At 39.7% G+C, this 15373-nt stretch overlaps 1 protein-coding gene across 2 annotated transcripts in view; it reads right to left on the bottom strand.

The window, feature by feature from the left end:
* Positions 1–3205: 3205 nt before the first annotated feature.
* Positions 3206–15373, bottom strand: part of ZCCHC2 (zinc finger CCHC-type containing 2) — a 43331-nt gene continuing 31163 nt past the window's right edge. The window contains exons 9-14 of one of the 2 annotated variants that reach the window (XM_057373130.1): positions 13422–13560; positions 11862–11926; positions 10892–10986; positions 7899–8027; positions 5709–7217; positions 3206–4699 (exon numbers count right to left, since the gene is read on the bottom strand). In XM_057373130.1, the coding sequence (XP_057229113.1) occupies positions 4632–4699; positions 5709–7217; positions 7899–8027; positions 10892–10986; positions 11862–11926; positions 13422–13560 (2005 nt within the window). In that variant the 3' untranslated portion in view covers positions 3206–4631. The remainder of the gene's footprint in view (positions 4700–5708; positions 7218–7898; positions 8028–10891; positions 10987–11861; positions 11927–13421; positions 13561–15373) is intronic. The other variant, XM_057373131.1, reaches the window with a different exon arrangement.

Below are 15373 nucleotides of genomic sequence, written 5' to 3'. Positions count from 1 at the left end.
ATACATAAACCTGAGAAAACCCAGCAGAAACGAGCATTACAAAATCATAAGGCAAAGCTTACTTGGATGGCATCAGGATGCTAAAACCAAATTAAATGGAAGCATCTGAGATTACCTCTGTTGTCAAAGCATGGTGCCAACAACAGCAAGGTCGTGGGTTTTATTACTTAAGAGCTGGACTTGATGATCCTTGTCAGGCTTTTCCAACTCGRGAAATTCAGTAATTTCTGTGATCTATGTGGTACCTCAGTTCCAGTATACTCCATCGGTGGAGTTATGCTGCCACCTATTGTGAGAATGAACCTGAGACTCATCATTTTGCTAGGCAACATGTTCGCAATAATTACCACTTATCTTTCTTTTTTTATTCTTAGTACTTTCTTCTGAAATATCTTCTACTGATCAATGCTGGTGAGAAGCTGCAAACGTAGATGGCCATTCAGCCTGACCAAATACAGGTCATATCAGATGATACGATATGATCGTATCAAATCATATCAAATATTGACCATTATCAGATACATTCTGATCTCTAATTTACTGCAACACAGAGTTTAATTTGTCTCTGTCTGCTGCTGTCARCTCAAAAGCTGGTCTGGAATGAGAACCCTGTTTCTCTGCTCCAATCAGTGGCTGAGGAATGCATCCATGGGCAGAAAGGCAATGTGCTCCCCCTGCCATAATGCTCCAATATGTGCTTTTCCTTCTTCCCTCACGCTATGAGCACAGGACTGGACCCTCTTACARAAAACTGAGACAGCACTTGAGCTATAAACTCATGACTGTGCCTTTAGGACACCTTCCCCCAAACACAAGGGCAGCCCACATGGCCTTTATACATATTGTGTCCAACAGCCAGTTACCAGCCGTGARCAGAAAGCTGTTGCCTAAAACTGCTTTTTTTGTGTGCACAGAATTTAGGCAAAGTTATTTCAGGAGAGCAGCCTCAGGAGGCTCGGGCCAGCACACCTCCAGAGGCTCACACCATGAGCAAAGCTGAAACAAACTACAAATGGTTTGTACACCATTGTATACCAAATACTACTTCCACCTCTCTAAAACCGAAGTAGCTTGGCACCGGTCCACTCTGCAGTTCTCAGTGTACCTTTCCCCACCTTTTTACCTCCCCTCCACCTTGCTACAACACATACACGCTCTGCTCTTTCACCTCTCCAGTAGTATCAGCTTAAGCCAAAACCTAGRCCATACCTGACACCTTAATGTCTCTTAGCTGAGAAAATGAGGCCAGTCTGCACAGCCACARGAAGCAGTGTGCATCATCGCACTCCTCCATGCTCCCTCTTTCCTATCCTTCCCATGGTTGCCTCATTATTCAGTTTTCTTSCAGCTTTAGGAACCAAATGGTTCCAATCAACAGCAGCTTTGCAAACCAGGAGCAGTGCTGTTCTCAGGAGCCACTCCTGCCCAACTTGGATAGCTGCTCAGGCCAACCAGCTAGAGGGATTTTCTCATTCATCTTTCAGGCATTCAGCAGCTTCCAGGACATTCAGTGGGAGAGAGAATCTCTGGAGCTGCAGCTGGAGTGAAACCCGATTGCACAGGCAGCAGTGGTGCAGCCAGAGAGGACAGTCAGGTACAAGGGCTGTCAGGTCTCCAGCAAAACAAGCGCCACAASAATGAGGTGTTTCTGCTGTTTGCTGTGCCACAGTGTATGTATTTTTACATTTGTGAATTGAACCCAGCCAGGATCTGTCAAAATCAGGGCTGCTTTCAGCACAGAGCAACGAGTGTAYCAGCAACTCAAGAGGGCACTCTAAGTAGCAGATGGCATTTTCAGAGTAGTATCACAATTTACAGACTCCTTGGACAGGTGTTTGCACTCCCTGTGTCCAGGGAAGGGACACAGGGCACTTGAAGTGATGGAAGCTGTGTGATGGTGTCTGTGTGACTCCTGGGTTCAATACCCCATCACAATTAAGGGAATTGCCTRAAAAAGAGAGGTTTTGTTCATGGACAACTTTGGGCCTCTTCATCACCTTAGCTGTTTTCTCCAGAAGTAGGTTGTTCTGGRGAGTAAGCTGGGATAAAAATCCACCATAGTCTGTGGTCCTTGGCTCCATAGATAAGCTGCAGCTAAGCAGTAGGAAYTCAAAGCAGTGTCTTTACAGTAGAGTGAGATTAGAGTCCTCTTCCCAAGTACAACCCAAGCACATCCAGATGCTGCATTCCTATCAGACTCTTCAATTGGCCTGCAATCCGCTTCTAAGCTTCTTCCCTTCTCCCAGCAACTCCTGTTGCCCTTCCATCTATTTTAGAAATAGAAAATCTCACTTTCTGGCCATTACATGAAAAGGACATCATTTGCATGGCAGTAAAAATAAYAAGCATGTTTAACCTGGCTTTTTGCCCAAATCCAGAAGCCATCAGGTTAAGATAGGCTTAACTGTTTTGAAAGAGCTGAGTTCCAAGTCCTGGATCATCATACAAGGATGACCTGTTTCTACCAAGAGATCTACTATATCTTAAAGGAGTTTAAATCAAGATACAGTAGCTTGACTTTAGACACAAGACTGACCTCAGTTCAAGTCAAATACTYTTGGCTTTGTTTCAAAAATGACAAATTCTAACCAAAATGGTGGCTTGCCAAAACCTTCCATGATTCCATCCCTACACCCAGCAGCAGTGATTCATCATTATTAGTAATAAAGGACAGTACATGCACACAGGTACGTTTTTTTCTTTTTTTTTTATTGCTGTTAATTCAAGGAAAAAGGTTGCATAAAATCCAATCTCTTCTAGAAATATAAGTGACCTTTCCAGTACATTTCAAATATCAAAGTATATGGTAAACATACAAATAAAGAGAAGGTAACATACCTCCTATTTACAGTACAGTATTTTAAATCATAAAATAAGTTCCATAAAGTACAACTGGCAGGTAATTCACAATACAAGTCCATTGGTGGTTTAACACCCTCACTTCAACTCAAACGCAGTTCAGTCATTTCAAGTGGTCCAAAAATACCCAGATCAAATAAAAATTTTAATCAAAATAATTTTCATTTACTACTTATACTTTTTTTTTTTTTTTAAATTAAAGCTTTCATCTACCTCCCTCCCCATTCCCCCCCTCCAAGAAAAAAGTTTCAAAATGTACACTGGTGCTATAAATATAAATGCTACCTATGAAGAAATGTAGTAATCAAGCTTTTTTCTTTTTTTTTTTCTTCAAGTTTTTTGTTTGTTTAGCAATTTATTAGATGGCGGAACCAAAGGTTGATTTTTATTTCATCCCTCTACTGGACACTGGGTCTGATTTTAAGAAAAAACATTTCTGCCATGAACTGTGAGGAATGCCAAACCCTATGGATATACAGTGGTAGTTGTTCATCGGTGTTGAATGCAGCAGTCAAAAAACACACTCGTCTTCCAGATAACCTCAGTGCACTTTAGGAAATCAAATATTACCTGGAAGCAATTTAGTACATATATTGGCTTTTAAAAATAAAATAAAAAATACAGCAGCATTAAACTTACTTACTCATGATACTGACATGTTTAATACCATCTTAACACTCATTTCAGTCTTTCACATTATACCATAATTACGCATAGTGGTAAATTGTTATAAAATAGTGACTTTTCTATTTGGTAGACAGGTTCTAATACTAATACCTGACTATTTTGTAGAAAACCATAGCTTTTGTTCAGTTTGAAATAAAACATTTACATTCTAAGTACAATGCAACACTGTAATAGTTTAGGAAAAAAATATTCAATCAAGTAATGTTCATTCTGTGTTGACACGATGTAGAATAGCTTTAAAAAAGGAAAAAATGCTGTCAACTTTCATTACAAATGCAAACACACTGAGTACGACATTCATACCATTTTTTTCACCTTTGTTGCTGAACATACAGGCTAAAAAGCTACAAGGGAAGAAAAAATCTGTCAATTTAAGCTCTTTCATTTTTCTAGACCTGTTCCAGTCCACACAGTTTCAGCTCCTTCCTGCTCTATGTATTTTCATTTGTTTGGGCCTCTTGAGAGCTGCGTATCTATTATTATCAGGTATAGTACACATACAGTATTATTGTGTTTTCCTTTGGACTCTGCTAATAGGATGTTTGAACATGTCCCCTCAATTCAGGAGCATTAAATTTAGATTACGGGTAGGGTCTGTATGAACTGCTAAACACTCATGCAAGTCCAATGAATTCATGTGGACAACCAGGGAATGAAAAGAAAACAGCAGCATAAGGAGAACAGGGAGGGAGGGAAGGAKATTGTGGTGGGGAACATGACCAAGCTTCTTCTTTCACCATATGACTGCTCCACCAGTGATGTCAGAGGTCAGAGGATTTTTTTTTTAAACTGCAGTAAACATTGCACATGTCTCAAGTCTTCAGTGCAAAAGCATGGTTCGAATGCTCTGATTGTTTGGCTGTGTGTGTGAATTACATGCATTACGCAAGCCTCTTGTAGAACCAGGAGGAGACCAGGGACTCAGCTTTCTTCTTTTGTATGGAACAGAGGTGCAAAAGCAATGAAAAATTCCAAAAGAATATAAAACCGGGAATGTCCCAAAACACCAGACCAACCTCCCCCTCCCACACACACCTTCCCCCAGTTTCCCAAGCTTCACTTTAAGTAGGCAATGTTTACTTGTTTCAGTCTGCAGAATCCAAGGTATCATTGGAAGGGGGAGGGGGAGGTGCGTATCTCAGTCTGTAAGTGCCTAAAACAGGAAAGAGAACTACTAAGTCACTGCTCACAATTAAAATGGATTACAAAACCACTACAAGGTATCAAAATGGACATGCTCTTCAAAAGGCACTATCATCCTCCAGTCCTTTTAAAGTAGGTCCTCAGACCTTAGCCTATTTTCTTTCATCCTCTTGATAAAATTCTAAGTTTAAAAAAAGACACAGAGTGTAGATAAAGGACTTGAGCTTACTGGAAAAATATAAAGAAAAGATGGTCCCCATCAAGGTTCATCTTTCCTGTTCCAGTCCAATCAAACTACTAAAGTCAGAATGGAAACAAGGGCAAGAATTAAAAAKAGCTTATACTCGATGCAAACCCTGCATTTTCCCCATTCTTCTGGACGGAGAGAGAAATGTTCCTTTGATATTTAGTTCCAATCGATTTCTGCCTTTTTGCTGCAACTTGTCTGAAAAGTTAAATGTATTGTATGATGGGGCACAGAACGATGGCTGATTGTGCAAAGGTAAGCCCTAGAAAACTTAAAATATCAAATGGCCAGTCTATTTTTCAATTCTCAGAAGCTTTTCAGATTTTACTTTCAATTCTCAGAAGCTTTAGGAATCCAAGGTCATATCACAGACAGCAATTGATATCTTTCACTTTTTGCAGAAGAATTTTCTCAAAAAACACCCCACTGAATTGGAATGGGAAAACTGAAACAACATGCAAGTCTCAACATAATGCCAAAAAGAAACCAATGAAAAAAGAATGGCAATTAGGACTGGTATCATTTGACTTTCCAGATCTGAATCATACCCATTTTCACACTGCGAACCCCGTTCCCTCGCACTGTTCTACAAGATTTTCAGGCAGAGATAGGATACTTTGCAGTTTTAGAGCAGGTCACTAGTGCACAACCATTTACACAAAACATACACACGCACGCACACCTTTCTGCAAGACCAGAAACAGCACATTCAGAAAGGTAAAGAGAAACTGCTAAACTCAAAAGCAAGTCCGCTGGGAGTTATCATGATTACCTTGTTGACTGGCCTCCATGGATGACTGCTTACAGTCCTGCGCATAGTGTCCACTTACACCACAATTGTAACATGAAACGTTCCCATTCTTCTTGGGTCCTGACCCATTTGTGTTGGCAACTACGTTAGGTGCTGGATATACAGGATAGAACCTCCCAAACCCTGCCATCTGCTGCATACCATAGTTGGCTTGGCTCCCCATCACTGGGTCATGCATAAGCCCGTTTGCATACGGAGATTGAGGCAGGAAGAACGGAAGTTGTGTTCCATTGCTTTGATGTGCTTGATTGAGGTAGCTGCCATTGCAAAGTGATGGCAGAGTGAAGAAAGATGGAACTCTGTAGACTTGTCCATGAAGTGGGTTATGATAAAAATAGCTATTAATCTGAAGGCTGCCATTGGTCCCACAGCTACACCTACGTCCACAAGAACCACAAGGGCCAGATCCCAACTGCTGCGGAGGTAACATTGTCCCGTTAGTGTTATTATTCCCAACAGCATTTATGTAGGATGTGCTGTCACTCTGTGCAGTGCTGTGTGTTAGAGCGGGGCTCGGGCTGGGGGCAGGGCCTGGCGTGTGTGTCGGTATTGCAGGAGGAACAGTGGACTGGACCTGACCGACACCGAGGCCAGCGGACTGAGGTGGTGAGGAAGTGGCTCCAGTGCTCAACACGTTTGTGTTCTGGTTGGGCAACACACTGGAAGCGTGAGGGCTGCCTGGCAAAGCGTACGAAGCTGGTGGAGGTGGAGGTGCTGCTGTGGAGAGGCCAGCTGCTGGAAGAACTACCTTGAGATTGGTAGGCTGAGGGATTGCTCCTGGGTTTCCCTCAATGTGAGGCACCATTTGATTCAGTCCTACCACCTGGGATGCAGGTTTTGTGATGGGATCTGTAGTAGGAACTGGGGATCCTGGGAAACTACCTGGATTGTGGACTGGGATAAAGGCAGTATTTGGTGATCCAATACTTAAGTTTCCTGTTGGCTGCTGTGGTCCATTAACTGTGCAACTTTCCGATGATCCCTGTGGAGAGGGGATTTTCAACCTATGTATTGCCAAATGCAAAGCAGGGCTACCAGGCTGGACAGAATGCGGAAGGAAAGAGGATGGGACTGGCAAAGGGGAAGCCATCAGCTCAAGGCGTTTCTCAGGTTCACCAGAGGTCACTGGGCCCAATCCCGCAGGAGGGGAATTTGCAGACTCTCTCACTGGCGAGACAGCGACAGGGGTGGTAACCAGCATTCCCATGGTTTTACCATCTGCAGATATGGGTGGCGGGACAACTGCTTCAGGCTTTTGGGCAGCGCTGTGCATCACACAGTGTAAGGCAGGCATGAAGGAAATATGCTGAAACTTCGCATTCAAAGGATCTTCTGAAAGAGTCCCATTTTCATTATTCACTGAAGAGATCTGAGCAGATGGTTTGTTCACGTTTGATGAACTGACAGCACTGTAGCCTGTAAACCTGGTTGTATTTTGATTCCCAGAGTCCTCAGAATTGCTGTCTGTATCTGTGGGGACAAAAGCATTTGTCAGTCAGAAGAAGGAATCTCAAGAATCATGCCCAGGACTCATTTAACACYTATCGAGTTTGAGGACATGAATGATAGTTATGTCTTCCCAAGCTGCGACAACTTTGAGATTCTTTTCATTCATCCAAATTAAGTTGGGTCCATGTTCCTGACTTGCCTGTATCCACCTGCCCAACAAGATACTGTGTCTTTGACTTGGGTATATCTGCAAATCTGAAGAGTAGGGCACAGAYTGAATTAGGAATTTGCATCTGTCTACAAAGACATTAATGCAGCTTATTTAAATTTGGAAGGAGTAGCAAACTATCAGAACAAAAAGATGGAGCTCTGGGACATGCCATACATAATCTGATATAAACCCAGCCCCTTTCATGCCAAAGTTTCCCACATTATTGTACTGTGGAAAATTCTCAAGATAGCTATACCACCGAGGCCAAAAGATTACTACATATACGTTTAATAACCTAAAACTCAGTGGTATTTAAACAGTGCCAGAGGCCCTCAAACTGCCCACTCATGAAGCCCACAGGGCAAAACATATTCTGTGGCTAGTTCAGAAAAAAAAGTAGCWAATCAAACTGAAAAGCTAATTAAAATAAATGCAAGAAAGAGATTAGTTTAGGAATAAAAGCATTCATGCACACTCTCCATAAATACAACCTCTGTCTTTTTCTTCTTCACTATCAAAGCTTTCCCTCCCATCATGTCGTGGACTAGAAGGAGAACTGTAACTTTCAGATGATGTTTCTCCACAGGTATCATGACCAGATCCAGCGTCCAAATTCAGATCTAAAAATAAAAGTTGTCAGTTTAATTTTTGATCTTAGTGTATGGAAGTGAGGTTGTTTTGGTTTGCTGACATCTCACACTAGTTGAGATTTTTGTCTGTTCCTTCTTAATTGCATCTGTCCCCTCTATTCCTATCACTTCCACTCCCAGCACTCAGGATTGGTCTCGTCGTGATGACCGAATCCTTGGTGTTAAAATATGCGACAGTGAAAATTGATATTCAATCAAAGTAGTGAAAATAATGATGATCCTTAATGTTTGTGATGTTTACACAAGACTGTACTACAACACTAATCTCCTCTGAATGGTAGGCAATCCAACATTCCCGTTGGCAGAGCTGCAGTGCTCTTTGGTGACACYAGCACAGGCAGAAAGCTAACTCAGCGGGACACGTCAAAACAATGCACCACTTCACAACTCACTCTTCTAGAACAGGCTTTAACCAAACTCCATCAACAAATCCTGTTTAAAGAAAAAGAGGTGAAMCGAAAAAATGGTAAATTGTTTTGTAAATTCTGAATGGATCACAGGACACTTGTTTACTGGAAACCAGCTTTCAGGATGGATAGCTACTATAGTTTGGCTTTCAAGTTCAGCCTCAGAAGGGAAGAAGAATGACAAATTCACCCCCTCTCAGAATCTGATTGGGCAACAATGACAGACACTAGCTGGAACCCCCAGCCCCCAAAACCTTGGTTAGCAAAACTACAGGACAAAAATTAGAACAGTAATTATAATTATAATAATAATTAATAAATAAAATAATTTTTCCCATTTTAATTTTATTTTTCCCATTTTTAAACTGAAAGTTTAATAGGTTGGGATGGGWCATCAAAAAGCTGCTTTGATGCTTCAATTCTTGAAATAATCTCCTGGATTAAACCCATAATTGCTCAAATTCTTTTAACAAGTACTTTGAACATCTAATGTAACCTGGAGTCTCAGCGTGAACCTGGGATCACTGTGAGCTAAAGCGCTAGTCACAAAGTATCAAGTCTTAAAAGTTACCACTGTAACTAATGGATGCCTCAGACAAGCTCAAAACAGGGGACGAAAAAATGAAACAAAACATCATGCAGATTAAGAATTACAGACTCAAATTAGGGCATTTCAAACCAAAACCTAGGCAGAGATTCAGACTGCTACATTATGTTTTTTTTCCCTAGACTGTGTCTCCAATAAGTATCTCACATGACATTCTGATGTTTATACATGGATAGAAAGCTCATCTCTGAGCAGGACTTCCAGCCTCTGTGTGTCACAGCTTATTTTTGAACCAGTCGACAGTTACCAGGGGGCAGTTTCACATCTGTACTGTGGTGGGCAGTGAGCAACCAGAACTCCTTCGGAAAAGCACTCCCTATTAACTTTTCAAAATCAGAGAATCAACTACATTGTAAAAGACCTCTGAGATCATGAAGTGCAACCTATGACCTAACACCACCTTACCAACTAAACCATGGCACTGAGTGACACATCCAGTCTTTTTTTAAACACCTCCAGGGAGARTGACTCCATCACTTCCCTGGGTAGCCATTCCAATGCCCAACCACTCTTTCTGTGAAGAATGTTTTTTCTTATATMTAGCCTAAACTACACTTGGCACAGCTTAAGACTGTGTCYTCTCATCCTGTTGCTGGTTGCCTGGGAGAAGAGACTGAACTCCACCTGGCTGCAATCTCTTTTCAGGCAGCTGTAGAGAATGATAAGGTCTCCCCTTATGCACCACCTCCTAAAGACATCATCAGTTCATAAAAGCTCAGTGAACTTTACTTGACAACAAAAACAGTAATCAATCAGAAATGCACAAAAAACACTCTACAACAAAGCTCTGTTGTAGAGTGTTTTCTGCTTAACAGCCCTTAACTATAGCTTTCCAAAATTGTTCTGGTCTTGCTACGTTTGTGAACTGTGATTTCTTACAAGTTTTATTCAAATGTTGTAGAAGGTAAAAGCTTCTGTAAAACACGTCAATAATTCAGAATSGGATACAGCTGGAACTCTCCAAGGTAAGAAGCAATGAGAAGAATGAATGAAAGCTTAATCAAGATTGCATCACAAGTGAAAGCAACAAAAAGACGAGGTACTTTTCAATACTGATGCCAATTAGGTGGTGTAGAAAAAGGCAAACTCTTTATCAACCTTCTGTCATGAGTACTATATATAAGAGACAAGATTGCATCTGATACTGGGAATTTAGAAAACATCAAGATGGCAAAGTCAATGGGCAGCAYAGACCTTCAGGAATTTGTAATAAAGCTTGGAGACTCAATTTACTAAAGGAACACAAATAAAATTTTGTCTTATAACTGACAGACATACTCAAGTCTTGGCCTAGACACTACATTTTGCTGTATTGCCCTAACCTGAAAACCCTGCTAKGGCAGCATACACAGTTGTGTGTATGATCAATGGTCAGTCGGTTTAACACTACAGTTCATCAAGGTTCACACCAGAGMTTTTACACTGGTTCCTTGTGGGCGATTACACAACAGATTAAGTCAGTAGGCTACACAGAGAACACTAATGACAAGATGCTCCATCTCCAGACTCAGACTGCTAAATTTCACATAGAAATAAGCCAACAGTAGCTGTTTCTGCAACTACTACAGCCAGCTTATGGAAACTTCACTAGTATTGTGCCACCTGTGCATGAAGAGACACACCCCAAGCAATTGTATGCACAAGACTGAGTCCAGTGTGTTCTATACAGCAAGTCAAAGCACAAATTAGACTGCCAAAAATGTTGACTCGCACCAGAACATTTTTCTGACTCATGATTTTCCCTTTACAGAAGACGTTGAATAAATCTGCAAAGCTGCAAGRTCTGTTTCTTTCTAACATCTTCGGCAAAAACAGCTTACCTTTTGCTGTCCCAGTACGGATGTGCTGTGATGCTGCCACTCGAACACCATTGCTCCTGTTAGTCAACCTGCAGTCAGCTTTCTTTGCTTTCTCCCTGTGTAAATAATTTCATGGGTTTTTTTCAAAAGTATGAGCACAAATAACCAACCATGAATGAACATATAATGCCACTGGAAACAAAGCAGTGACTGCAGGCCAGAAATGTGTATTTAATAGATATAACAACAAATTTAGATAATAAATTAAATAGAGGCTGCTGATGCAATATACAAGGAGCTAAGATGCACGCAGTGTTACTAAACACTATTAATAAAGGCCTTTACAAGAAAAGACACAAAAAAGAAAATGTTGCAGCACTMAGTACAGTAATTTTTGAAAGCTGATGGGTGTATTGCAGCCCTACATCAGTCTAGCATAAAAGCATCTGGCTACAAAACAACAAAATTACAAACTTGGAAGCAGGCAGAGCATTAGATAAGGGTGGAAGRGCTTTCACTTCTCACAGTGCCGAGTTGTGTAGCCTGCAGGAAGTTCTGAAGCCCTCTGATATGCAAATTATCTTCAATAAAACATTTCAGCCAGCTACCACCACTATATAATRTTAAAGGTTGCTGTCAACCCTCACCTGATTATCAGTACATTCTGGGCAGCTTTACACCTTTCAACTTTCAAATAAATATAAAGGGAAATAGGCAATTTAGTATTGGTTAAGAAAATACTTCCATGCTGTCATCTTTTAGCTACATGACAAGTGATATTTTGAGAAACAAATGCATTCACTTACATTTATTTTTCAAGCTACTTCTTTACAGAATATAAAATAAGGATTTTTATGTAGCYTAGCCTCACACTATGCCAGCTCCTGTTCCACCATAGCAAATGAAAGCACCTAATTGCTTGCAGACTCTGTTTATCAGAGTGAATGCATTACACTTTGTTTCTGGATTACCAGTTACATTGGAAACCTACTTTTCCAGCTGTGGCTTTCCTTTCTTCTTGCTTACTGTAGACAGACTTCGCTTTTCCACTGTGTGCTAGACAGAAAATACAAAGACGCCAGTCAAACAACAGAATTTGTGTTAGGAAAGCCAAGAAAAAAAACCCCTTCTAGATCAACGGGTCCATGAGCCCAAGATTAGTGTGCTCACATGTGCTATAACCACCCAAACGACTCCTTTTTCAGGGCATCTGAGCCTGTAAAATAATGCATCTTGTTTTGTGTTTATCAGTATCAGCAAAACACTCAGCAAATTACTACTTGCAAATATGCCAGAGATATCAATCAAATTATTGTTTGCATGCTGTTTTTCCTTCAGAGGATAAAAACAAATGTGTTTCATCACATACCTGCTAAAAAGGGCAATCATCAGGCTTAAGGAGATACAAAATTTGTTGATATAAAAGGAATTATTTGATAGTTGGGGGTGAGATGCACATAGTGACAAGCAGGTACCTAGCCTTAAACTACAGATATAAGCTGCTAAACTAAACTCCAGAACACAACACAGAAGCACATAAGGAAAAAAATAGAATCTACACAATTCTTGAAGTATGCTATTACTAGCTGTTATTAGTAACTCATATTTGGCAAGCAAGTAAAATTTATTAAAACTCTGAAACAATCTCTGTGCAAATCACTGTATTTGGAATTCCTTTAAATATCTTTCCCCTTACTCTAGTAAATTAACTTTTTTCTTGCTTTAAGCTTGCAGTGTTTCAAGCTTTGATGCAGCCTACCATTTCATGTTTAGAAGCCAAKCTCAATTCATTACCCTGCTTTATGAAATAAGGAAACTATTTTTGTTTGGCTTGCTATTCCACACATTAACATCAACAGCCAAATTCTGAACATAAATAACAGTAATATTAAACAATTCTAACATTCAAGATTTTTCATATATAAGCAGTGAGATTTTCCCAAATTTCAGTAGTAGATAATTTTATTTATAAATAATTACTCTGCTAATTATTATCTATATTCACAATGAGATTGAGCACTGAAGAGACGACAATCTCACGAGAAGTGTATGCATCTACCTATTAACTTTTTTCAAATATTAATACTTAAATAATTCAGGTAGGATAGAAAGAATATGTTTAACCTGTCGAACATTAGCATTAATATAGTTTAGTTACTTATTATGTTTCTTTTGTTTGCTCCTCGCAGTAACAGAAATTGCCCAAACATTCTGGAATCCTTTCGATGACAACATTTCAGTAACAGGAAAGTGCCTGATTAGAAATCAACATTAGACTTTCCTGGTTACTTATATCTTACCGAGAAATTTTATTTACAAATTCATGAACAAAATATTCAGCTTTGTGAGACAGTGGTAAGGAATTATGAAGGGTTTCCTAACCAAGGTAAGTCAGTGGCCACTTCCAAGGTAATTCAGTAGCCACTTCAACATTTATTTCATACAATTTTAGGAGGGCTTTCCATCTTTTAAACCTAAATCTCAATATGTGTAATGTACAGTGTTTTCAAGTGTTTCACAGCATGGTTTGAAGAAAAAAATATTAACACACCTGTTCAAGTAGATTAGCACAGTGCTCTGGGTGCTGCTGGACAATACAGCTTTTCCTTCTCCAGTCCATTACCCCATTCTGCTCCGAGTGCTGTATGTTAAGGCTATCCAGTGAAGAACATTTTGCACTGCTAGTGCTGCTGAAAAGAAAAAAAGCCACAAAAGGTTATGCTGATGTGAACAAACCTGCAGGCTTTTCTTACTAACACACATGTTTTTCATCATGTTGGGAAATTTTGCTTTCAGAAAACCCTAGGAATTTTTAAGAGATTTAGAAGACATAAATTATAGCAGTTCTTGTGCTCTAAAGCTCTATGATCTGACCATAACTCGAGTTCTTTTTTCATCTGTCAGCCGCAATTTGGTGTAAAATTCAAACAACAGAATTTGTAGAAAACAGTARTTGAGGAAAGAGTTTCCTTGGATAGTTYTACACACAAAGACTTTATAATTTGCATCCTAGATGTGTGGAAATTTTCCAGATAGAAATGTATTCTGAATTCACATTCTTTCTCCCTTATCGTTAAACACAAAACTGGAATTACTTTGAAATCCCTATTTCAGAATTCATGAGATATTTAAGAAAAGGAGCACACAGYTACTACAGATCATGCTGGAGCTGTGTTTGTTTCAGTTTCAAAATATAATCTTGCTTTGCATTTTTACCTTCAGGAAYACTAGTTTTGAGTAGTGCTGCGAGAGGGGAGTTGCATTTGGCATTTACTTTGGACTTTAAAATTATTTCCACTGAAGCTTTGCTCTACAGCAGCCAGTCAGAAATATTTAACTAGGTCTGAGACCACTSGTCAACAAAAGCTGCTGGAAAGAGTCAGGACTCTGACAGAGTCAGTAGGACACAGGGCCCTATAACCTTTTCACGTCTCYTACAAAATCATGCTTTACTGCTGGCTGGATGCAAAAGAGAAAAAGAAAAAAGGAATTAACACTTCTAAACACGCTGATAATTGAAAGTGCCTTTTAATTCAGGGCTGTTGGCAAGCTGCTGTATGAAGGTTACTGCAATATGAAATGTTACTCAGTTCCCATGATGGCAGAAATCCAGCTCACTTGAAAGCACAAGATATGCTGAAGTTACAGTAGCTACTTACAAAATACCTCTGTAAGGGCTCAAACTACTTTAAAGATACACAATAGAATATTAAAAAAAATAAAAAAACAAAACCCTAAGAAAAGAACCCAAAAAGGTCCCAGAAGACAGATATAAGCCCCTAATGGCAAAGATAGAAGCAAGGTCACTTTAGAAACTTCTTCCAAGTGGAGGTAAATTATTTCACTGCCAAATCTGCAGTCACTTCATGGAAATTGTGATACTACTAAACATTTATTTTGTATCTCTGATCTCATTACTACTAGTAAATTTTTTGACTTTTCAAGAGTAAGGCTGCAATACTGCATGAAAACAAGAGGTAGACATATGCACACATACCACTGCTGTTTGAGGTGAACTGCTTGTGACTAAATAGCTTTATGCTTTGTGGAAAGGTCTGTCCCTCTCTTYCCTATCTGAAAGACAGATCCTAAACTACAGTCAGCCTTAGTATAATTCATTATACAATGAATAAGACCATTTCTTTATTAGTAACTATATGCTACTAAGTTTGGATCCTGCTCTGACAACTTCCTAGTGGACTGTATATCCATCAGTATAATCACAGATTTTGTCAAGATAACTCCTCTTGAAGAAATGTAAGTTGAAAGTAGGACAGTTAAAAGCCAAAACAGACACAACCACACTAAATTGTCTTGTGGTGACYTCACAAGAATTTCATCTGTAAAAGATCCGTGGACCTTCGCCAACACTGTTATGCCCTTGGTCTATTTTCTAATTACTGCAATTCCAGGTAAATTTTCACCACAAGATAAATACTTTTTACAGATAAATCRACACAGAACACAATTGTAAATCACAATAAATTCTGTATCCATTTTTTC

Source organism: Malurus melanocephalus, unplaced genomic scaffold, assembly GCF_030028575.1.
Source record: "Malurus melanocephalus ecotype Western Australia unplaced genomic scaffold, MMel_1.1 scaffold_187, whole genome shotgun sequence".
Lineage (NCBI taxonomy): Eukaryota > Metazoa > Chordata > Aves > Passeriformes > Maluridae > Malurus > Malurus melanocephalus.
This window is presented reverse-complemented; position numbering and strand designations above follow the sequence as displayed.